Raw genomic sequence first — 26394 nt, forward strand, 5'->3', positions numbered from 1 at the left:
CGAACAAGAGGACCAAAACCCAAAGAACATCCAAAGATGAATCTACATAGAAAGAACGAGAAATCAGTGATCCAGATTAATCCTACGATATCCTCCACCACAAAATAAAAAATTATCAAGGTAAAATTAGAAATGGATAGACGGTTCCCAGCATAAGGATTAATTACCGCAACACCACCCTCCAAAAAGATTTTCACGGTCTTTCTGCCCTCCATCCTTCAACCACCGCGTATTGGTTAACTGCACGAAGGCAAATTCCACGGTCGGCTCTAAGGACGCGATACGACTGCGGACGCGAGTCGATTAATAACGTTTCTAATCCCAGCCCTTCGGTAGGTATGACGAATAGGCGCGTTATCCACGCGAGTCCGTGCCTGGCTTTTGGCTACGTCCAGACCAAGGGTTAACCCCGTCTCTGTTCGTTCCTTCTCCCTTTCGCTCGCATCCCTTGGTCTCACTCTTCGAAGAGCAGAGAACGGGCGGGATGAAGGGGGTGGCAGATTGATCCGTCACGGAGCGCGAGCACAATCACCCCCATTAGACATTATGTGCCTCCCAGCCACACGTACACGCACTTACGTAGCGCTCACGTAGGTGCCGCGGCGAGCGTGTGTGCGCGAGCGAAGCGTTACCATTGCCGGCCACCGAAATGCATCCACTCTCTCTGTACGTGGACCCTGAGCTATGATACCGGTGCTGATCTACGGCACTGACCACGACGCCGTTGCAACGAATCCGAATTTGCGCTGCCTCGCGTCTTTAACGGCGACCACGAGGTGATTCGCTTCTTCGATTCGGTGGTGGAACGATTATGGTGTTGGTAGGACGTCGTTTTTGACAGATTGGAAATTAGTCGTCGGTGCTAAGATAGATGATACTTGCGTTGTTTGCGAAGTTAATTTTTTGGTTTCCATTGGAAACGGAAAGGTTTCCGACGTATTTGATAAATCCGCGCTGTATTTCATATTTATAAATCGCATTATTGGTAGATTAAGTTGGACTCTTATGCCAAGTTTATCGGTTTCTGAACTTTTCAAGGACTATTAGTAACCGTTGGTGAAATGCATTAGTTTAGAAATTAAATTTATTAAATCAATCTTTAACTGCGAGTTAATTTCGTAATTTCTTGTTGAATTTGTATTTGGTTAACATTTTAGTAACCTCTCGTTGTAACAAAGATATAGTAGAATAAGAAACCATCAGGACTCGTACTAAACAAATTTTTAGCTTCGAATTCCCCTTGTCTGTTCAACTTCTTATCTCTTCGACGAGTTGAAGAAAGGCGAGAAACAGTGAAGGACATCGCCATGATTCATTCAGTAAATCAATTCCCAGTTATCTATTTTTCTTGTCGTGTTTTGTTTTTGAAAACTATTTGTTTTATCAAGATACAGCAACTATCTTTGAGATATTGCTAGCGAATCCCTATAAACCTCGTATAAAGAGTCGCTTCTAAAATACACCGACGCTAAGACGCAGTAGAGTAATCGTCCACTTAAATCTACGAATCGCTGCTTCAACTTCCATTTAATGACTCCGTGGTCACGAATTAACTCGGCCAGAAATACCTGTCCGAGACGATTCCAATCTACCCTAGCTATCTATCACTCATGTTCCTCTGCATAGGGAAAAAGAGATCTCAGATTAAACAAGGCAAAACGTTGTTCCTTCGACTTCCTCTCGATTCTCTCTCAAACGAGCTAAGCGTCGATTAAAAAAATCATTATCTCGCAAGCAAATCGAGATCGTTCGACTTCCTCTTTATCCAATAGATCGATCGATGGTCTTGTTTCCTATCGACTTGTGTCGAATTCGTTCGTCTTGAACAGTCTTTCTGGTTACGTACATCTTCATTTACGAGTATTAGGATATTTGTTAGCCTCGTGCAGAATAAGATTAAGAAATAAATTAATTAAATGCTATCATACTTGTTAAGAATCTTCGTTTTTCGCCTCTTTGTTCTTCTATCTTTTAATTTTCGCGATTCAGATGTAAAAGGATTAAATACTTCAAAACTCTAAATTACGTCTGCGGACTACAATCAAATTTTTTTGTACAAATATCGCGGGTAGAAGACCGCATAGGAGACTTTTGATGTATCATAAAAGGCGCAACGCGATAATGGCATACCCCGGCGAAATTGACACGTTAATCGCCACGCGAATTTTACGTATTTTTCTACATATTCTTAACGCGTTAACAGCGTAAATAGAACGCGACTTCGACGTCGCGTCGTCCGCGATTGGAAGGTTCGTAGTTTTCCAATAACTTGTCTGGTTCACCTTGTTTCTCCTAATACAGCGATAAATGTGCTGATACTTATGAAGAGGAACGTACACCGAGGAAGCATTCGCGATATAAATCAAAATAAATCGGAATTTCCAGGCCTCGCATCCTCTTCGATCGCACGAAACGACTCGATGGAAGGTTGAACGAGGATCCGCGGCTAGATTCTGAAAACCGAACGACACGAGAGCGCGCGCGGCGACACGGAGCGGTGCTCACCATTTGCCGCGCGAGGCGAAGCCACCCACGTAGCCCGCCGCTCGTTTGTCATCCGACAAATAGCCTTTCTGCCGGCCGCGTTACACGAGAAGAGTCAAGTACGTGTGTCGACAACGGGCCGCACGCGCGTATATCCGCGTGTCCCAGGCGTCGTCTCGTGGCGGAAGGATTCGCGCTCGTAAGATTATTATTATCTTAACGGCCAGGGCCGCTCGCGGTCCGCTCCGACGATATTTCTCGCCCGGCACAGAAATACCTCTTCTTTCCTAGCCATTAATTTCGACGCGTCTTGAAGCTTTGAATTGTCCGTCGAATTGTTGTTACTTGTTATTGAAGTCAGTGAGAGAAAAACGGAAGGTTCGTTTCGAGGAATTCAAACGAAATATCGAATAGCAAAAAGAATCTACTTTCGAGCGGTAGTCTTGTACAAATTTTATTTTGCGGTATGTTAAAACTATCGATAGATTTCGGAGAGTTATAATCTGCTAATAGAATATCTGTGTGTAAACTTGAAAAACGCTTCTAATCTCTAATATTCGTTCCAAGAAGACCTAGCACATCAAATGCTCAAGTATTACACCTTACTTCCTTTTCTGCACACAAAGGGTTAAGAATGTTAGTGGTATAAGCCAACGGATTCCCAGTTTTCGGAAAATAGCGTTCTACGTTTACTGTCATATAAAAATTCATTGTCTTCTTTTAAGTCGTAAAACCGTGTCATAATGGAGAATCGACTTGTCGATTAATTAATTACAAAACTATGGTATGTTTAAAACAAACGATTAAATACAACTTCTTAAAATCTTGACTAGCACCACTGTGATTTTCAGTTCGTCATATCTTTATCGAATACTATCTTGCTCTAATTCTTGGCTAATTCAGAGGAACATTTAACGCTGACAATAAAAAAGGAGACAAAATATTCGCGAGAAATCGCATTAGAGGAGTTCTGGGAAGCATGACATTAGGATGGCGCGACATCGTTCAGGGTGAAAAGTAGGCTGTTCGGCTTTTCGCTGTTCGTTTTCGCCGCGAGATCCTTCGTCGACGTACTTATATACGCGGTAACATCTGGCGACGAAGTATCACTAGGATGTCGTTCGTCTAAAAAATAAAAAACGGAAACGACACTGGTAAGCGATACGTGAATTCGCTGATGGATTAGACGCTATTCGAGGAATGCCTGGGCTCGCTAGTCAGCCTCCGGCTGATCGATGATTTCTTCGTTCAAGCAGCTCCCTCGGCTGGTAATTATTCGTGCCAACAACGCGAGAATCGCCGTTGTTTGCATTCTCGCGAAATAACAAGCGTAATTTGCGAAACGTTGAAATATCGCGGCGGGGATTGCGGGAATTTCACGCAACACCGAGTACAGAAGTTACTTAAGATCATCCTGAGAAAAAGAAAAAATTAGAATTGAAAGAAAGGACAATCTTCGCCCGTTCATTCGACAGGACTTGCACTTAATCATGTGCTACTAGCATTACGTGTACTATATATATATCATAGAAATACTCGTATTTTCCAAATTGCCAAATATTTACCAATCTTTAAACGATTGATATCTGTGTATGATAAAAATGTGAAAATACTTATCAATGAAACTGTATGGAGGATTAACTAAGCTTGAAAATATACCAAACTAAACACTGTATGAGAATGTATATGGAAACGGAGCTTCATTAATCCAATGTACTGAATTCTAATTAAATAAAATAAAAATTTTGAAATAAATACTTGTTCATTTATAGGAAATGTAAGTGTGCAAACATTTGACGTACAAAATTCCCATCTATTAAAACACTTGGAGGGTGACACATTTCTATTTAGATTCCATTTCTTTGGTTGTGCTCATAAGAACATCAATTTGTATAAACAACCGCGATCTATCGATCACGTCGGTGAAGGGTGGATCTATCAGAATCTCGTCGCACCTTCGAAGCTTCACGTAATCGCGAGGATGGAAGAAACGGCAGTGTTCTGAGAGGGGGCTGGCGTGACAGAGCGAGCACGAGGTGAGATGAATAAATAAGAGGGTTTTGAAAGGCGGTCGCCGTGGCCCAAGAGGTTATTACGTGGCGTCACGCGATGATGTATCCGCGCTGGTTCAGATTGTCTCCGCGAGATGGGACCACCGACCGTGAAATATGCACCAACCCCCGGGTTAAACCCCCTGGAGGCACGCCGCCCACCCTTATTCACCGCCGCATCACCACCTTCGGACGCAAAAAGAGATGCTTGCAGGGTCTTCTCTCCTGTCGAGGGCTGCTGGTCCACAATCCTGTCCCCTTCACTCGATTCGAATATCAATCTTGCGCGAGGGTGTCTTGGTCGTAATTAATGTATTGGGTTTATTTGCGAATAGTTCGTGAATATATTAAGATGCAATGGAATGATTCTCTTCGATCTTCTTTACGTTGTCTGTGGATTTCACTGACACTAAATTGTATAAACGTTTCACAAATAGCGAAGTAGGATTATGACGATACGATGAAAATAAATAGGCATGCGTAATCGTGTTTCTGTCTCAATAAAAATTAAACGTTAATATCGTCAAAACACCTGTACGGTTTCAGTAACTTCAGAAATAAGAAATCTGTGACCAGACATTTAGACTGATTCGGTCATTTTTATAATCTGGAAACAAATTCTTTCTCTTGGTTTATTGTTAATAACATAATGTATTAATCATTATATGCATCAAAATGAACTTTACAAATCTCTCGAGAAACACGGGAGTCCACGAGATGCTCTGATTTAGCAGCTTGGCCATTGGCCCATAAAAACACTTTAATTCTTCAAGAAACGACTATCAACGGGCGAACAGGGATCGATAGCTTTTAAAATGTTTTGGCAAATCGAGGTGGTCAACCCCGAATAGAGGAGTATCGCGATAGAACATTAGAAGGGATATATTTGGCCGATGTAGCAATAATTTCCATGCATATATACACGTAGGTGGTGCAGTGACGGCACATAGATCACAAGGGCTCGCCGACACGCGACAGCACGTGCTCCCAGCGACCGCTTTTCTCTCTCTCTCTCCCTCTCTCTCTCTCTTTCTCTCGGTCTCTGCCCCTCTGACCCCACCCCCTTTGGCCCACCACGTGCCTGTGCACTTAGGGTGAACTTCATGAGCTTTCCACCCACCACAAACGACAAACCACTCGAGTGGATCCCCCTTGAACGCGTATGTGGCATAACCCTTCTTCCAACCATTACCGTGACGCTATTCATGCTTAATACAACGGATCTCCGGGATTTATCCTTAAACAGAGAAAGTCGAGATGTTGCTCTGGACACCAGAAAATATTTTCCAAAAGTTGGACTCGAGCATAGGTTATCGAGAAATTCTTTGACACTGATAATACGAGAATGTTATTGTAGCAGTACCAGTGAAGAAAAGATATAATATTATAGTATTATTAGTATGGTATATTATAGTATTGCATAAGTATATTTTTGCAACTTATTACGATTATCGATCGATGTATTAAAAAGTAATTGTCTCGTAATGTGGTTATAAAACTATGGCCAACGAAGTATTAATATTTTTCTTTTAACGAGCCTTTGTTTCATTAGGTTGTCCGAAAAGTGTCTGTCTTTTACAACAACGCATCTTTATACAAACATGAAACCTAACCTGTCGAACGTTGTGATCTTTATTTTGATAGAACAAAATGGTTCATGCGTAATTCGATAAAATAATGTAAAACGGACAATGTTGTGCATCCATTATTTCCTTATAAAACGAAAGAAATTTTTCGGACGACCTAATACAACCCGATAATGGTTAAAGTTACACGAATTGCAAATATACGTACAACTTTAATTCTAGAGGTATTGTAACTGTCTCTACGTCCGTATTGATCAACACAGCTACTACCAACATCAAACTCAAATCGTCGTAATTTCCGTGTGTTCGTCGCAAGAATTTCGGTCGATCGAAAGGCACACGCGTAAATAATAAATATTATCATTAAGCAGTGGGATACGACGATCCATTGAATAATCAGTTAGTAGGATTCGCAAATTAGGCGACGTTCGAAGCAGACACGGACAATTATGTATTGTGCCGTTTTAAACAATAAAAAAAGACAGAAGAATATAAACTACTTGTCTACAAACGATATTTTATGACAAATTAACAAACTTATTAAATAAAAACCGACGATGCCTGAAGTGGTAGATGTGATCGAAATATGGAATAATTATTGTGAAATTCCACAAACAGAGGAACAACAGAAAATTGAATGGCCAATTTTATGTTATAGTAAGTTTATTTTTCTCTTATTTATTTACGTAATGTTAAATAAACAATATAATATATAAATAATGGCCTCAATCGTCGGAAAAATTGGAGAAATTTATCATGCGGATTCTTCTTAGTCGGATGGACCAACACAGGATCGTTATGCTTCTTTCGATTATCCAGTAATCATAGTCTCTTCCTTCGATATGTTTAGTCCGGTCATCGATAATTTATATAAGGTTACTTTACTCATTTATTAATAAAATATTATTTTAAAATTAATTTCTTAATATCTTCATATACAAAATGTTTATCCAGTAAATCCAGTAAAATATGAACTCGTATGTTATAACTTAATGTACGTTTGTCGTGGTTAATTACTCGTTTAATTAAATTACGCCCGTAAAGCAACGCTTCCCGTCACAGAGACAAGGCCAAAGGAGATTCGAATAATTGTTTGTCGTCAGACCAGTCGTAAATCCGTACGCACCGCGTAATAATCGCTTCTAAACAAGGGGATGACGGACAACGCGTAATCATATTATGATGTTGTGGCCTTTAGCTCTCCTGGGGACGGGGGAGAGTCGTGTGTTTGATATTTAGCATTTCCCATGGGAAGCACGAGACTACGTTTTTACCATCGAGAGATTCCATTGTCGTAACATTTACCAGATAACTTTTTCGCCATTTCTCGCAGAAATTTGAGCGATTTCATCTTTCATCAAAATCTGAAATTGCACTATCCTTTTAACGCGTACGCTACGATAATGTTCGAACACCTTGTAGTAACATTATTTGAAAACGAAGGAATTAACGACGAGTTAGTAATTAGAAATTGCCATACGTATTTTTATGGAACGAAGATGTACTTCTGTAAACTGTAAATTTAAATGCTTTATCGAAAGATATGGTAGTGATATATTTTACAATGTGCTGTTCGAACTGCTTATACTAACGTCAGAAGTCTCTATCAGTCTAGAAAAATCATAATTTAACCTTCAAATTAAAAAATTAGAAATTAAAGAATTTCGAGATAAAAATCTTGTCAACGAAGAAAACAATCCTATAATTACTCGTGAAACTTTTATAGTATAATGTCCTCGTTTTTTAACGCAAAACTTCGTTTCTTAAGAAAGACGATCGCGTAATAACCACAGGAAGAGATCGCAGTGTACGGCCTGTAGCAAGCGGACAAGACTTATCGTCGCGGATCGCAATTTATTTTTGTATCAGGCGGATGTGTCTAACTAGTTTGTCCGGGCGAAAGTAAGAGCCTCTCTTTTCAAGATTAACGATACTTTAGTGCTGTTTTAAAGAGGCACCCACCACCCCCGACAAACCCCGGGACTTTCTCCTACCTCTGGTACTTGCAACCCCCCGAAGAAAATACTTAGGATTAACCTGTTCCACCACCCTCCTAAACCCTCGTCTCCTCCTGAACTCACCACTTCGTTATTTCCTACCGCCGCACTACCCTCGAATGGGAGGTTCAGGGTGAAACAGACGGAGAAAGGGAAAAAGAGAAAGAGAAGGGAACAAAAAAGTAGCAATCGTCGGAACTTGAAAGCAGGGCATTTTATGATGACTACAAAAGTGGTTCGGCCACTGTTAGGGCGGCGAGAAAGAGGGTGGCACGAGCAAGGCGAGACTCAGTTGCTACCCCTACCAAGCTTTTTTTCCGCCCTTAGACGCAGAATCGGGGATAAAAGGAGAAAGAGGAAACGATAGAGAAGGAACGAAGCTGGATCACGATTCTCCCTTACCAGAGGAGAGAACGCTGCAGCCAGGGACTTGAATTGATTGCTTTCATTACGCAAAAAAGTCACTTCCTCCCTGTCTCCCTCTTTCTCTCCCTCCTGCTGTATCTATCCTTCCTTTTCTTCGCCATCTACTTTTTCGCTCTCCATCTCTCGGCATCCCTCGCCTTGCCCTTCGTATTTTTAACTTGTGCCGCGCGACACTGGCGAATAAGTAAGTGTGCTATTTACATCAAATCTCGTAAGTTATCGCCCACCGCTACCGCTATATCTTTCTTTCCCTTTTCTTCTTACTATGTCACGGGTACGGTAATACGGTTAGGGGTTAATCTTTTACGGAATAGTCACCGAATTCCGTGGGATGCTCTCGCAACGAGCACTCCGGGTTTTTGCGGTTTCGAGAGCGGCGAGCCAACAGGGGGATAAATTCGTCCGGTGCTTTTTCCTCTGTTTTTCTGCTTCTTTCCTTTTTTCCTCTTTTTTTTTTGATTGTTCGGACGTACCGTTTTTGCCGCGAGCGAGATTCTCATCGGAGACCCATTATCCTCGGTCGCGCGACGGCAAACAGAAAAATAATTCTCGCGAAACCACCACGACGTTTCGGGGACTCTAATTGAAGCAGCTAATGAAATTCCAGCTACGGGTAGAATTCTAACAACGATTTAAGGTGTTTCCCGAGATTTAGATGGTTGTTCGTGATTGTACATAGAGGAGACCGAGATTACTGATTGTTGCGCGAGGAAATTATTAATTGTTATATGACCAGAACTGTTATCTGAATTGTGGACAGGTTTCTTGATTGATAATTCTTACGAAGAATTTTCTTCCAACATAGGTTTTGCTTATTATTGATTAACCTTCTACATACTAAGCTTTTCGTAGTTTCTTCGATACTGAATTATCACATATTTACATATTACTATACATATAGAAAAAAATACTTAAATCAGATATTAAAAACAAGTTTAACAGCTATATCAAATTGAGTGATAAATTGAAAAAGCACTAAACGTTGTTACATTTATATAAAGTCTATCTAATTAAGGAGTAACATATTTATCTAATTTCTCCATAAATACATATTTTCTATCCAAAAAAATTTACACGTGTATCTTTACATTCCTCAAGCAATTTATTTATTTTTCGGAAAGCGTACGCTAATAAAAGGTGAACGAACCTATTACTCAATCTGATATTCCATTTACAAAACGAAGATCATCGAAATCATAGATTTCGTATCAAGTTTCGCAGTTATCTGAAAGCGCTAATTTTTAGAACTTTTCTAATAAACCAGCAAAATACTGCAATATTCTACCCACAGATAACAAAGATCATGCATATCGCAGATCCTACGTAACTCCTACGTCTTGCCAATGATAAATCAGATTAATACAGCGGTTATCCGACGGATTAGGAAGGACAGTGAACCTCCAAGCTACAGATTAGCCATCCAAGAGCACGACGCAGTCACGTTACCCCAATGATCGATGCACCCGGAGCAACGAGCTCATCTGCATCTGCCCTGCGACAGCGCAGCACGACCACTGTATCGCTTGCACACTTCGAATACTACTATCCAACCTCAAAGCTACGGGTTCCAAGTGCGTGTTTCCCCTAAATTCGACTGCGAATGTATCTCACGTCGAGTGCCGGTGCACTCATGTAGAGGACATATTGCCCGTCAACGCGAACCGAGCCGCTCGTTCGTTCAGGCAAATGATATGCCAAAGTGTAATCTCGAGAGATCCTCCAGAGATTAGGTCGGCCGACGCGATAATGACGAATGGATCCCCGTTGCCGCGGCCTGCTCTTTGTTCCCCGGGATCACGAGCCAGGTGAACCAAGAATTCTTTCGAGGGTTTCTTGTCAGGGGAAGAATCGACTGCGTGATATGGGGAAGCACACCAAGAACTGGTTTAGTTCTGGTTTCGAGGGATTTTCAGTGGGATTTAGCAGGGATTTTATTTGTAATTGGCGCTAAGGGGAGTAAGATTTTCGGTAGTGCTAATGATTTCCTGTTTATTTGAACGTTATGGTGACAGATCAACGCGAAGTATGTATTTTATTAAACAATTTTGGGGATCTGTTTTGAAAAGTCTTTCTCAGAAAGTTTGATATATTTTAACATTTAGAGAGAATCTAGGAGAACTAAATACTTAGAAACAAAGTTTCGATCGAAATGTAATTATCTTAACTCTCAAACTACATTAATGATCTCTTACAATATGAAAAACATTCAAAGTAGTCCGCATCCTCTATTCTTTGCCAGAAATTCCTCCCTACATTTCGATTAACAAATCCCACGTCAAATCCGGACAACCCAATCCTCGAGCAGAATAATTTACAACTTCCAGCCTGCCATTCCATCGAAACCACCCCTGAATCGAAACTCATACCCGACGCTCAACTACGATCCAGGAAATCTTTCACACGCTGAAAACAGCTCGCCCGCGCATCTAAAGGACACGCGGAATCATCGATGGATCCTAATCTACGCCAACATCGCAACCGCGATTCAAGAAAACGAACGCACACTCGTTCACACGTCCAAAAGACACTAAGATGAATCCAATCCTCCGCGGAGCGGCAATGTTGCGTCGTCGAAGGTTAAAAAGTAGCCGTGGTAACAGGATGCGGTGTCGACGTGCAATCGATCCAAGCCTCGTCGGACAATCGAAAACGCAGAATCGGCCGGCTAGGAAATTACGGGATCCCCGGCGGCTACGTCGAGTGTCGGATATGCAAGCCGGTTACGCAACGAACATCGCGTTCGACAAGAGGCGCGTTTCCCGATCTCACGTATCTAATGTCAATGGAGGAGGCCTCTGTGCGTCTCTGTTTCTGCGAGCGAGACAGACGCGACGAGGTGGACGAAACGCGGAGGAGGAACGAACGAGGTAGCCCCCAGTCGGAACGTAGGAATGAAACGAAGAAAGGAGTCATGAAAGAACGCACTCGAATGTAAACCGGACCCTTGTGAGATTCGCGGCCCAGCGGCGGTCCCACCGACGCCGATGGCTGACCGCACCTTCCGGCTGATCCGAGTCGCTCCGAACACCAGACCTTCCCAGAGCGCTAACATTTTAGATAGGTGGGGGCCCCCTCGCAGCCACCTCCTCTTCGATCCTCGATCGAACTCCGGAGCTTCTTTCCACGGATCTCGATACGCTTTTTTGTATCCGGCTGCAAATTGTGTCCGTTTCATGCACCATTTACGAAGACGATAGGCTTTTTTGGATTTTAATGCCACCTAAGGGCTCCTTATTTCAGTTGCCAGATTCCTGGAATATGAGTTCTTGGTTTTGCTTTAACATGGTGTTGGATGGCAGAGACGCGATGTGTTAGGTATATGCAATTTATACGCTTGGTAATACTTTTGGGATTAGAAAGGGAGGCTATATAGTTAAACTTTGTTGCTAATGAAGAGTATAGCGTAAGAGTATAGCGAATGAAATTACGCGCCTTTTTACGGAAACAATTTTTATATTAAATACAGGTTTTCCCTTGGTTCTGCAATTAAATATGTATTTGTATTATCCTCCAGAATATTTCATAAATATCGATCGTCGCAATATTATTTGAACTCCTGTTCTGCGATAGAACTTCTTCAATCCATCGCTTCTAAAATACTGTACCTCTGGTGCCACAAAACTGTCGTCATCTTTAACTTCAAATATCTCGTATCTCGTTCAGCGGTAACAAAAATAAAAGGTTGATAAAAGTAAAATTCCGTATTCTCTCCTGTGATCTTCAGATACGACGCCAATTTGATACTTCGATACTTCACAAAAAGCGGAAAAAGATATCGAAATCGCCTGTGTTTTCACTGAAACATAGAACACTTCTCTCGTGAGCAACTTGCTCGTAACGACAGTGATTTTTTCGCTGGATCTGGATCGCGGTCAAACCCTTTCCATAAATCGTTGCTGAAAGTTTGGCCACGTACTCGCGACTCGCAATAACTCGGCGGCGGCGGATAAAAATCGGCCGGGGGCCAGGGATGAGTAATTCGGACCCGCTGAAGGGTAATTGGAATGCATCGTGCATTGCCTAACTTTCGAGTTATAGCCTGCATAAAAGTGATAAGTCTCTTCCGGCGAATAAGCATCTATAGATTACCGTAAATGTTATACCACACCGCACGGTATATACACAAAGTTCCCAAGGAAAAGTATCCTAGCGGTGAGCGCGCCGCAGTTTGTAAACCAGTATATCGTCCCCCACCTCCTGTCCCCCTCCCCACACACCCCACGTGACACGCGTAACTTGCAAAGTCCTAGCCCTTTCCTCCCTCATCCACCTTTTACCATCCTCCACGGACTATAGACAGTGTCCACCATATTTTGTCCCGCGACGTAATCAGTCTCGTAATTAGCCGCGTCAGAGTCTGATACGCCTCGTGCTCCCTGTATCGTGCGCTGATCGAAATTGATTCATCTTTCGTGATTGTGAATCGTTTAACCCTCTGACTGTGTGATAATGTGACGAAGAGTGCGCAATGAACGATATACAAATTTAGAAGGTATTTTGCTTTCCTAAAAAGGTAGAAAAAATACATTGTGAAACTTAGAACGAGGAGAAAATATAAGGGTATAAGTATAGGAAGAAAATTATAGAAAGAAAAGTTTACGATACAATAAAAAAAAAATTACGATACAATAATGTACCACCAGAAACGATGATCGAGAAACCAAGTAGAATTATCATGCAGATTGCTGGTGTTCGTGAAAACTGTATTGAAAGATATTCTAATCTATAAATAAACCTAAGAGTAATATCCTGTACTGTAGCGACACTCTTTGGTAATAATCGTTTCCAATAACGAGCGAACTAAGGTAATCGAAACATTCTTCGATCGTCGACCGGGGGTAAAAGAGCATCGAGACGAAGTGGTCGAGCAGTGAGGTTGGGGAGGAGGCGAGTGTTTCGGAAGAAGTGGAGCGACAAAGGGAAACTCTTAAATAAATAAAATCGATAAGGCGAGACATCGTATCCAAGGAGAGCAAGGTAGAACCTCCCGGAGAGGGACAAGCTCATGAATAAGCAGTGCTCACGGGGGTGTGCGCCGCGTGATTTCGCGTGGGACTGTTGGCGGTAGACCAGCCGGCGAACGTTTATTTCGCAACCTTTGCCTCTTCCATCCCGGATTCTGCCTCTTGCTCCCGCAGCCGGCCTCGCTCTCTCCGTCGCACCGCGGTGGATGCCAATAACGACGTTATCCCGCGCGACGCTCAAGCCGTTTCCGTAGAAACCCCGCGTCACAGAGCCGCCCCACCTCGGCTACACGTGATCACGATCCAGCCAATGGTGTGCGCGGAATCTCGTGGCTGGATGCTGATCGAGGGATGCAAAAGGCGGGGTTGCAGCCCGCGTGGGGATGAAAGCTCGACGATAGAGGCGGGGGTCGAAAAGCTTGGCGAAGTCACGTGTGCCCGTCGCCAGAAGCCTCGTTCGTGCTTTCACGTCGTTGTTACCCGCACGACCGTGCCGCTTTTTGGGGTCCAGCCACCGTGTCACCGCGGCTGATAACGATAACGAGAGTCGGACGTGACCGAGAACCTTTTTGCCTATTTCGGCCACGGGACCCAACGACACGAACTGACGAGTTACCAGGCACAGTCGCTTCAAAGTGTCCGACGAGTATCCAGTATTGTTTTTCATCGGTTCTTTGCTCGTGAATACTTCTTCATGGTTGGATTGCTCTTCGCTCGGATTCCTTGGTGACAAATATGGACGGGACAGAGATGGTTCTTTCGAAGACGATCCGTGTGAACGAGATTCTTGGATTATTTTGAATTGTTTCTAACGATGGACTCTGTGTGTCTTTATACGGAGAAAGAAAGGGATGATTGGTACGATCGAAGTATAGTTGATAAGTGAATACAAATGAAATCTCAAGTGATCCTTTGGATACAATGAAGTGAACTGTGTTATCAGCGAAGAACAGTGTACAGTGACCAAGAGCAAGCTAAACGTCGCGCAGATGATCGTCCACAACTCGTCAATAATCTCCTAAAAGCAGTGTCCAAAATATTCGGAAGCCACTGGAATCTCAATTTTAAGATCCATCGTACATTTCGAAGTAATCGTAAGGCTAAGACCCAAGTCGTTAAAATTCCAACATCCAGAAACTAGTTTGAGAAATCGTCTCATTTTACCAATCCAACGATGAAGAGAGTCAAAAGCCCTTTCGAGAATTCGATCAGAGTATCATTGTGGACATCGTGCGAGAGTGGAGTTCAGTGATGCCGCGAGTGCTGTGAGAAGAGATTTAAGAGGCCGTAAGTGTTCCATAGATAAAGTTCTAGCAGACGAGGACGGATTCAGCTCTCGATTCATGAAGATGAAGCGACGGTCGACCGGGTGCTCGTCGAAGCCACCCGTCGTCCGGCACAAAGACGCTCCTGATGACGGTCATTGTACCGCCACGCCATAGACTAGTCTCGGAGGCTACGGTTAAAAAAGAGACGAGAACCATCACCTCTGGAAACTTGCGAGAAACGTCATCGTCGGTGGTCAATAGGACCGACCGTCCTTTGGACGCGTTTCACATATTATACGCGACATCAAGAGAGGAACCACCTGGATTCCCACAGCCGACGGCCGTCGGCTACTGAGGGGCCACGATGGACCTCAGCACCGCCTATCGTTACAATCAGAATATGATGGAATACTACACCTGTAAGCTGACAACACGCGCGGTCCTCCGGACTTATTTTTCTATTTTTCTACTTCCTTGTGATTTTTTTCGTTTGTTAAAAATCCTTGGTTGCATATTTTTGCTTATCTTTGTTTTAATTGGGTTGCATCTTTCGTGATATTATGCATAAAGAGCAGATGATTCCGATTTACTCGTAGATTTATTTTGGTTGATTTATACTCAACAATTTTGCAGCAAACAAGACTCGAAATTGCGTCTCGGCCTCGAATTATTTTTGCATAGTTGACAGGCGACAGTTGTTTGATTAATTTTTATTATGTTCGTCTTCATCGACGAAATTACTGCTTTTAACCTTGCTGCGTTCTTTCGGTTTTTCTAACCAGAATTTTCTTCTATCGTTAAAAAATCTTATTTCATTAAACGTAGCTAGTTAAGTAAACAAACGTTAAAAACTATACAGAGTTAGCCTATTAATAAAATTTTCCCTTATATAACTAGGAACTTTACACTATCAATTAACAATCAGTAAGAGCAAATCAATTTCAGTTAGCGTAAAAATCGATCTCACTTACTTAAAACTTGGCGCATGAAAAATAGGAAATTCCTAAATAGACGAATTACTATATCCAAGAGAACCTGACAATCAGAGAAGCGAATTATGTCAATTAAAAAATATTTCAAACTCGTGATACGAAGAATACTTAAGATTTGCCTAGGTTATCGCTTGACCCGAACTAAGTTAGAAGATTCTCTTCTTGTCTTTTAATAACCGTGGAATAGGAAACGACATTCTAAGAAGCGACAAGACACCGCTCGTTTTTGCACGGAATAACTTAAACACCGAAAAAGCAGAAAACAATCAACTCTCTTCCCTGGATCGTGAGAGCGAACTTGTTAGCGTAAAAATCGATTTCTCCCGGTATTTTCTGTCCGATCAAGCGGTCCGTGGAATAGAACGAGGAAAGTCGAGCGGACGGACCGTTCGGCGACAAATCCGCATCGTCGTCAAGCAAACGAGAATGCGAAAACGAGAAATTCAACGACCTTCGTCCGATCCGTTCGATTCGTAGCGGTACAGTGGTTGATGAAAAAGCAAAACCGCACGTCGTTGCAGTCTCTGAACCGCGTAGGAACCTTTCGCGGAACCAGTCGGCTACCTCCTATCAAGTTGTTCCTCTTCGCTTCCCTAAATCCTCAGTGAAAGCTTCCGAATCGGTGTAGCGAACGCTCGAAACGAAAATCTCTTCTAGTTTACGAAAGAAAGAAAAAACTCGGCCACAGAATCTTCTCGTACTTTCGTTTTCTCTCACTTTCTTTCCCCCGCCGAATAAAAAGTCGGTCTTGCTATATCCCGGAGAAATTCACATCGCTCTGAACCGATCCGGCAAATTCGAGGAGAAAAAGGGGGTTAAACCGGACCGAATCGTGGAACCGTGTTGCACACGCTTCCGCACTGTGCGCGGTAAGCAGCGATCGAAAGCGAGAACGCGACTTTGGAAGCGTGTCCGGCGTAATCGCGCGTGAACAGAGAAAAGTGTGAAGAAAACGGAGAGAAATGTGTTGACTCGGTGAACGCTTAACACATTCGCTGATACCGATGCATAGAATTCGTCCTCTTAATTATTTGGAATTTAGTTGGTGCACTCTCATTGTAACAATCGGAGACGCAATCGTTGAGATTTTATTTCTATGTGTTTTAATAGAAATATTTTTAGGGAGACGAATAAAATTGTAAACAACGTGGTTAACATGTTTATCGCAGATTCAGTATTCGTTATCTACGATAATGTAAGCTAACAAATAAGTATCGTACGATATCTGTTTGTATATTGTATAACTTTGCCTCATAATGGTCCAAGTCAGGATTTAAAGAATTTACATTTAGTCACGTGTTTAAACTTTCAGAGGTATCGTCCTTTTAATTTCATAATTCAGTTGCTAATTCTATCTACGTTTACATGAGTCGAAAAGATATAATCAATTTTGTCTAATAATAAACTTGGGACACTATTTTGTGAAAACTAGCAGCGGACCGTGTTACATACTCCACTATGATTCTCAACTCTCTATATGTACTTGACTTGAATTTTTGTAAAATATTTCTTCACAATTTTCTACTTTTCGATATATATTTAATTTTCTTCAAAATATATATCTCCTCGAATCCAGCTCGTGCGAGAAATATTTTAAAATACAAATAAAATACTAAGTAATAAAGAGAGAGTTACAGCAAATATTATTAGAAAATTGTGGGATAAAAAGATATGCAGTTTTTGCGGAGTAATAATTACATTTTATTATGTCGTAAATGTGTTAAAATCATACGATATACTGATCATTGTGTGAAAGGAAAAAGAAGAAAAAAGGAAAAGTCTTTCGATCGTGATTTCGTCTAATTATAGGTGGAAACGTATTAATTAGGTGACCACGGTCGTCGTTTCCAAGCGGCGTGGCCGCGACCGTCCGCCGGTTCCGTTCGAACTAATGGCATGATAATAATTATGAAACATTAACAAGAACGGCGCGGTCAACGCGAGTGCATCGCAGCTGAATCGTTCCGCGACCAGTCAGCCAATCCCTTTCATTGAACAGGCAAAATTATCCGTATAATTGCAGCGGAATTTGCTGAACGTTTCAAGACCAGAAAAATTATCGTCGATATCTGCTACAGAGGCAGGTGAAACAAATCAACGATTCTATTTGTAACTTTGTATCGCTCTATACTGGAAACATTTTTACGATTTACGTGAGATTAGAAGAGTATAAAATTGACTTTCTCTAATATATCGAATCGACTGTCGATGATATCGATGTTATTGTCGCTGAAATAATCGAGATTAAAGTATAATACGGCAAATGGAAAATATAAAGAGAATGTAAATAGACTGCAGATGTTCGTGCAGTTATGGAAAATTTAATTCTCCGCAGTCTGAGAAACATTTGATGTCTCAATTCAACTATTATTCGTGTATTCGATAAGGTATGTTTAAGATCTGCTCGTTACTGTGATCGATTTCCATATATTTATGAGCAATAATATATCTCTAGCTTGACGTATTTCTAATAAATTTACCGAAGAAAATCAAAGAGAAGATTTCACACGATGTACAAGTACGTGCAGGATATGCAATACGTAGTACTCTGTACTAAAAGGAAATGCTAGAAGATGAAACAAATCTCCATTTAAATTCCATTCCTTCAAGAACATGTTTAAAAATCTGAATTCCCAGAAACATCCACAGTTTACCTATAAAAAAACTCTTCAAAAAAACAGCGTCGTAAATCTCCTAAAATTTCTTCGAAAAAAAATTACGAATACATCATTTCGTTCGGTCCGATACTTCCACTATTAAATTAGACATACGACCGATCGGGCTACGAATTTCTGAAAAATAAGACCAGCGGCCCGCACTTTTCCGTGTATTTTTCAAGCGAGCGAGTAATAAAATGTAGCGTGTTTCCAACGCGCGCCCGGCAATACGTAACGCCAGATCGTAATGTAATACAGGAACAAAGCTGCTGGAGAAATATCGTGTGACCGAGTCGGGAATCTATATCGTGTAGAATTCTTCGTTGATGCTCGCTCGCGCACCTATCGTGCCGTGTCCATCGCTCTTTTCCTTCTTTTCGTCGTCGCAATACCTTTTTCCTCGCAAACCAGAGCCGACATCGTCGTCGAATTCGTTAGTTTCGCGCGTTCCGCTCCAACGACGCGATTAACCAATCGTCAAGGGTATCTAATTGTCGATAGCCATCGTATCTTGATACGTAGAATACGTCCGATAAAGTAATTCACGAAAGTATTTGAACATTTGCCATAGAAGGCTTCTATAAATTTATTTCGAAATTTCAGTATCGCTGTAACGAGATTGTGACGATTAGATTGGTAAAGTTCGAAAGCGATCCGAGAACGTACATAAAAGTTACGAGGCATTTACTGCAAACATATGTTTACGAATAAGTTAGTATGCAATGAAAAGAACGATTTTAAGATGGGCTGATTATTGGGCAATTCAGGCTAATTGACTGCTAAAAGTATTTTCATGATCTTTGCACTAAACGTAGCTACAAAGCTTTTATACCGTCGATTAGGATAAACCGTGAAGATGTAACGATATGCTTCATGCTTGTTCCATGAAATCAGAATGGCGGACGTGTTAATAGATCGCGAATGAGAAGCGTGGCGGGCCGGAAGTGGTTCGTATCAGTTGGCCAGGCAGCCAGGTCAACTCATTTTGCATCGTCGTTCTTGCAGTCAGATAGAATCGCTATGGAATTAGGAAGCTGACCAGCTTTCTCTGGTACCGAGTCGAAATACCGATGAACATCCGATTAATTCACCAACTGAGAAGCTTGTTGAAGAACCGTGTCGTTACTGTGGGAAAGTTTGACGGGTCTTTTGGATTGGATGAAACGATATTGCAATAGTATGCCGTCATGAACGGTAAAAAGTACCGCTCGAAACCTGGTTAATTTGCTTTTAACGTTTCTTTGCGAATCGTTGATACGCGTGAATTTTTCTTCCCATCTTTCGTTAAATCATTTCTCAAAATATTGTAAGACTCCTCGTTTGTTGAAACGGAAAGGTTAGATCATTATGTAAAAAGATCCTGCTCTCGCATTAACGAACAAAAAGCATTTCTAATGTCTTAAGAGTATGTCTAACATAAAATTGAAACGAAAAATCATACGTAACGCATCACACTATCACAGGACTGTTCAAACTGTTAAGACATTTTGCAACATTAGAAAAGTACCATTGAGTCGGGAATAATCGAAGGAACACAAATTCTCATACAATTCTTTCGCTTAAACATCCAAAAGAGAGAAATACAAAGAAGAAATCGGAAGTTAACAAGCATGCTAGTAGAGCTAACGAAACGAGACAGCACGGTAGCGCATAGACGGAGATTCAGGATAGGAACGCAGCTTGGGGACAATAATAAGCGTCGGTGACGCGGTTGCTGCGAGAGAGCAACGGCACGACAATTCGTAGCACTGGTAGCCCTGGATTTGACCTCCGGGGGTGGTCCACGGCTCTCAAATCCAGGGCCCTCGTATAGTTGTGGTCAGCAGGCGTGACGGCGTGTGTGCGCCGCGTAGGGTGGTCATGGTGCTTTTGCCCCGCGCCACCATCATTCCAAGCGCGACTATCCCCCTGACTACCGGCCACGCCGCGGGGATGCGACCATAAACGCGAGAGCGAATTGATTTGCGACCGGAAAGCGCGTATCGTTTCTAGTAATGATCGCGGATCCCTTCATTGTCTTGCTGCGTCGTGATCGTATCAGTTATGGGGGAATGGAGGAAAAAAGGAGAATCGGTGGTTCACGCGTCGCGGAGCGCCTCGTTTCGCCAACAATGATGCTTCTCATCGGAATGGCCGGATCATCGCGGTAATTAGCCGCGATTGTTTGGCTACGTGCAACGCGTGGTCCTTGGTATGAGGAAACAGAGACTTCATTTTGTAGAGGTTTTAGTCTTGTCTGCTTTGTGAGGAATTTATAATGGAGAGGTTCGATGGAGTTTTAATTTGTATGAAAGTGAAAATGGTAATTTTGTTGGCTTTAGCGAACACAGCTGAGAATCGGGAAGTTGACGATTTATGGTTCGATAGAATTTCTGGAATTCATAGATCTCGAGGTTTCTGAAGCTATTCACAAATTGATTGTCGATTGATTATAACATTTCAAGCATTCAAGCAATTACATTCGCATAATTTTAGATGTTTTTGGCTACTGTCGTAATAAAAGTGTAAAATACTAGACGTATTATAAAATGTATGTATATTTAAGGAATTTTTTTCTTTGATAAAGTATGTATTACATTTGCAAATAACAACGTGGTATGTTAAAATAAGCGATAGCGCTTAGCCACTCTCGACAAAATGTACAAATCTAAACGGCAGTGTTAATGGTAGAGCTGGCACTCCGTGTATCAAGCTAATTTATTACACGCAATGTAGCTAAAAATATGTGCCCCTTCATATTTTACAATTTCTTTAAATACTTCCGTAATCCGTATTACTTTACGACACAACTTAATTAAATTAACTTTCACATGTGCAAAAAACATAATAGTGAAAAGCCGAATTTAGGTAATTAAAACGACTAAAATGTTAATTTTCAAATGTACGAATACGTACATAAGAATTCGAAAAACTTCAATCTTCCGTGTCTCGTGAAAGTTGGACGATCAAGCAAATCTAGAATTAATTTTCCAGTAGAATAGTCCAGTCGCGCACGGACACGACAACAAGAAGATTCGTATCAGACTTGTTATACTCTACTGCGTTACTGGAGCACGTTAAATCGAATGTCGGCCATTATCACGACTTTTTCTTTCCCCTGACAATTCAGTCTGATCTGCATCAACATGTTCGCCAGAGGAAGTCGATTGACCGGGCAAAAAGAAGCAGCATAAGCAAGGGGACGAATCGCGCGGTCCCGTCGCGCACTATAACCGAACAGGCCTGGTTCGTCGATGTTAGGGGTTAGAAACAGCGCTGATCATCGAATCATCGGTGCGCTGGCACGTACACGGGGACATATGTCGCGGTCCAGGACCCTCCATTACGATATTAGATCGAAGTTAACGCGTTAGGAGACCGTAATGCGCGAAAATAAAGTCGTCTCGCGAAGAGAACGAACAGTAACGTGTGGGATGGAAAATCGAATGTTCTGGCACACGTTGCTTCCATTATTAGCAAATGCACTCGTTCGAAGGGGAATTGGGGAACAGAAAATGTTTTCATACAAGAATGGGTCACTGAATTACGAGGTTTTAGTATATATTGTGTCTAGTGTTTGCCCCTATGTAGAATGATTCGATCATAGGATCGAACAGAGTATATAAATGTACGTATAGCGTTCATTAAAAGTATCGAGAAATACTTGATCGACATATGCGAGTCCGTTAATAAAGCACGATGTAAATAAGTCAAGAGCAAAAACGGTTCGTTTCAATATATTCAAAATCGATAAAACTAAATGGAGCCTATTAACAATATTCTATGAGATTCCATCATTGTATACACACAGAAATCATATTTTAACGCTATCGCTACGGTACCAATTAGACACTCATTAGGAGTTATTCTACTGATCCGCGAAGTAACAAGTGATTGTTAGATCATAAAGCTACAGATATTTCGTTGCACGATGAATTTATACCATCTCCGATCCAACACTAGAAGAAATTTTAAGACCAACTAAGAAGAAGCTCAAATCGTAAGAAGGAAACAGTTAGTAATCCAAAGTGTAAAAGTAAAATCGATCTTTAATGCTAAGATCGGTCGCGATCTTTCTCCAATCGCGGAAGTTCGACCTGGACGTTTCGTAAAACGGTATCCTCTCGAGCTAATGCATTATCGATTTCCATTTTCCAGGCCACGGCGGAGTTAACCAGCTCGGCGGCGTCTTCGTGAACGGAAGGCCCCTACCGGATGTAGTCAGGCAGAGGATCGTCGAGCTAGCGCACAGCGGCGTCCGACCGTGCGACATTTCCAGACAACTCAGGGTATCTCACGGCTGTGTATCCAAGATACTGTCGAGGTGAGTACCGACACCGTTCCGGCGCCATCCAGACCTCCGTCGTATCCGTTACAACCGCAACCCCCGTGGTGTCCCGACGGCAACAGACTTGCTTTTTGCTGTACCGTCGTTTGGCGCTTCGGCGATTTCCTCCATCGATTCGTCCATCCTCCTGTCACTGCATCGATGCATGATTCTTCTACGATCGACTGGTTGATGAATGAAGAACTACGTGTTGAAAGAACGAATGACAAGTGTGAATGGTAGTTGACGGAAGATTGGTTTCTTTGCAGCTTGTTCGACGAGTTAGATTCTGAATACGTATGTTGCAAATTGATTAGAATTTTTTGTTGTTGGAAGGAGATCTAATGTTTTCATTTGCGTTTTGAGGATAATACACGTTTTTCTTCGATCTTGTTTAACAAATGTTTAGATAACAATTCTTTGAAATTCTTTGGGTTATGATATTGTTAGCGACAGATTTCATTTATATATAGTCGTTGATTACTATCAATTCTTCGAAAGAAGTTTCTCTTCGGAGAAACGGAACTGACAACAGATCAAACGATCAGGCAGCGTCAATAGCTAGACTTTGATTAAAAATCATCATAAAGATTCTCTTGTGCAAAAAAGAAGAAGGAAACCGTATCAACTGGATGGATGTCTAATTCGTTAATTCGAGACGAAAGACAGGAGACGCGATGGCGCAAATGATTTAGTGGAGGATCAAATTTTCCATGGCAGACGTAACGTTGTAGTTCCCATGCGTTCGAAGTGGCTAAGGATACCCGAAACGAAGAAAAAGATGCGATGATCGAGAGAAAGACAGAAAGGAGAGAATAGGGTGCACGAGGAGGCGAGGAAAAAAAGGTAGACCAATACTGGTTCGGGAGTGATTTAATTAAAGACGCTGTTAGGAGCACGAGGCGAACGAACCCAGGGACGAAAACTGCGACGCCGGAAGGAAGGAACCACCCCTGTTCCGGCCGCGGTGGGGGGTGCCAGCGGGTGCGACGATATGCGGTTTCCATGTTTTTTCCACCCTCCGCCCCGCGTTACATAACGGGTGGCCTCGTGCCGTTTTGATGGCCCGAATGTCATACGTCCCCGCCGGTAGAATATCATTGTTGCATATAGCCAGCTCTTTCACGTATATACCCTGTATATGTGTAATAGGCCGGCTGGATTATTTACTACTTTATTGCTTCTCAAGTTACCATCCCTTGGATTTTCCTATCTTTTTTCTTTGGATTTCATGCGAAGCGAATTTGAACAGTTTATTATCCTCGATGCGTTCGGATATGTGAAATCACTTGTGTTGATAGATATCTTTTGGGGCGAAAGGGATCTTTAGAATGACGTCCGATGAATTTTAGAAGCGATCCGAGTAAGCAAATTTCTATCGAGGAAATAATAAACAAGAATTTCACAGTATGCAATCTTTGAACTGAGAAAATTGTGGGCAAACTTACACTTTCATAGAAAAATTTCTGTTTTCGCTATAATTATCTGTAAAAGGTTTTATATTTATAACAAACCTGCGTTTATCTTGTTTTTTGGAACAGATATATTCGTATGATATTTGCGTTGTAAATTTTTCAAATATTTTACACGTAAGAGTTCGTGATCATCAGTGAAGTCTGATGTCTGACCACTGGATACCCATTCTACTTAAGAGCTGGTCGCGGTTCGCGCTTTTATAAACCATAAGTAAACGTGAAAATGTTCGTTCCTGGAACACCGACAGGATCATTAGAGAAATTTTCCCATGTGGCCGAGTTCGACGCAGAAAATTAGCGAAATTCATTCAGACGAAATTGCCTGTGGGTCCGCGATTAATCGTAAATCCAGGACGATTTTAATCAAACGCGCGATGTCGAAACGATTTATTGCGCAACCGTATTAACGGCAATGTGTTATGAACAGAAATTAACAGCTATATTAACGTCGAGTAGTGCACTTATTTTTCAATGGATTTACAGCCGATCAGATCGATAAGTCGCGGTAGCGAGCGACGTGTGAATCAAACTTAAAAAGAAAACGCGGTTCAACGGCCGTTGTTTCGCAATCGATTTCCTAATCGCTTATTCAAAAACACCAAGTAAGAATAAATTAAGTCAACCAGGATGGAGCAATTGCTACTTTTTCGCTGGCACTTCTCGCTTTTTCTGAATCTACGCCTGGTAAATTAAAATTTAGAAACCGCGGCTGAAATTCCTATTTTTCTGGCTGTGTTTCGTCAGGAATAAAGAAGTTACGATTAACGCTAAAGTTTCTAATCCACGCGAAAGGCATTGAAAATAATTGTCTAGAGAAGGTAAAAGAATAAAAATCATTTTAATATTTTTCTACTTTTCAACGATGAGATATTTATAAATTTGTGAAATGTTATATCCAAATTTCTTATTTTAATAGATTCGATAATTCTAGATTACGCATTTCCAAATATTTCTTCTACATTCCCAAACACACGAACGTCACGTTTCAAACGACGTCTAACTTGGATTTCCTATTTCTACTATTCGTACGCTTGTAACTTTACAAGGTGCAAAGTTTATAGTCACTTTTTCTAGCGAAACTGCGGTGAAAACGGTCGTAGACCTCGGCGACGAAACGCTGTTAACACCGAAGCTTTACGCAGTCACGCGCCACTGATACGTCGCGACATCGTGTGCCCCGGATTTTCGCAGAATCGCGACAATTTCGACGCACATGTACAAACGAAACGGAAACGCCGGTTCCTGGCTAGGTGATGGTTCACAGAGACGGCGTTGAAAAGTTCGCGCCAACCCTCGTTTGACGGAGAAACGTCAATCATAACGGATGCATAAAGTGGCTTTTTTAAAACATTTTTGAGAAACGTTTCTTCAATAATGACTAACTTCTCTGCAGTTAATTTTATTCAACCAATTTTAGCTGGCTATAAAAACACGAATTCCTTACAACATGTATAATTTGTAATAATGTATTTCTTTAAATACGATTAATAGGAAATTAAACGTAGTTAAAATTCTATGTTCTCCCGAATATAGTTTAGTAAGATAAAAAAGTTAATTGACTTTGGTCTACATAAAGCTCGTAATACGCAGAAATTTTAAAAATTTCTGGAAGGTTAAACTTAGGTCAAACATCCCTGACACGATCTTCTCTCCAACAACCTGATAGTGTTACACGAAAGAGATCTAAAAAAAAAAAGAGAAATTGTCGATTGAACTATCAACGATTGAACTGAAAACCAAAATTAATGCGAATAGGGTGAATGGCCATAGCCTGGTCAATTTAAAAAATTGTAATTGCGCAACGTAATGGGCATTTGACGGTAGGGATGAGTGAGCATCGCCATGTGGACCTGGAATGGGGTTTTACGCCAGATATAATCGTAATAATTTCGAAACGGGGTGACATGGCCCCAATCGTTTAAAAGACCCCTCCGACGCTTTCGACTGTAACAGGTTCGCGATCATTTTTTGTTCGGGGTGAATATTGCCGAATGATACATTGTTGAACCGTCGTGACACGATTTAACGTGCGATACAAGTGGTTACCCCCTATCGAATATTATAGAATCGAATATCATTCGTCTCTTACCATTATCTTTCGAGAAATATTAAAGAAAACTTACTTGTGTTGACAGTAGATAAACATATGACAAGTGATATGAATAAACATTGCTTATAATCGTATCAT

The 26394-nt window shown here is 41.6% G+C and overlaps 1 protein-coding gene across 11 annotated transcripts in view; it reads left to right on the plus strand.

Moving 5' to 3' along the window:
• The window catches only part of LOC122567215 (paired box protein Pax-5-like), a 196198-nt gene that overhangs the window by 135979 nt on the left and 33825 nt on the right, over positions 1-26394 (plus strand). For 10 of the 11 annotated variants that reach the window (XM_043725557.1, XM_043725561.1, XM_043725559.1 and 7 more), the window contains one exon: positions 22563-22728. In XM_043725557.1, coding sequence (XP_043581492.1) covers positions 22563-22728 — 166 coding nt within the window. Of the gene's footprint in view, positions 1-13935; positions 15196-22562; positions 22729-26394 lie in introns of those variants that run through there. The other variant, XM_043725566.1, reaches the window with a different exon arrangement.

This window comes from Bombus pyrosoma, linkage group LG4 (genome assembly GCF_014825855.1).
Source record: "Bombus pyrosoma isolate SC7728 linkage group LG4, ASM1482585v1, whole genome shotgun sequence".
Taxonomy (NCBI): domain Eukaryota; kingdom Metazoa; phylum Arthropoda; class Insecta; order Hymenoptera; family Apidae; genus Bombus; species Bombus pyrosoma.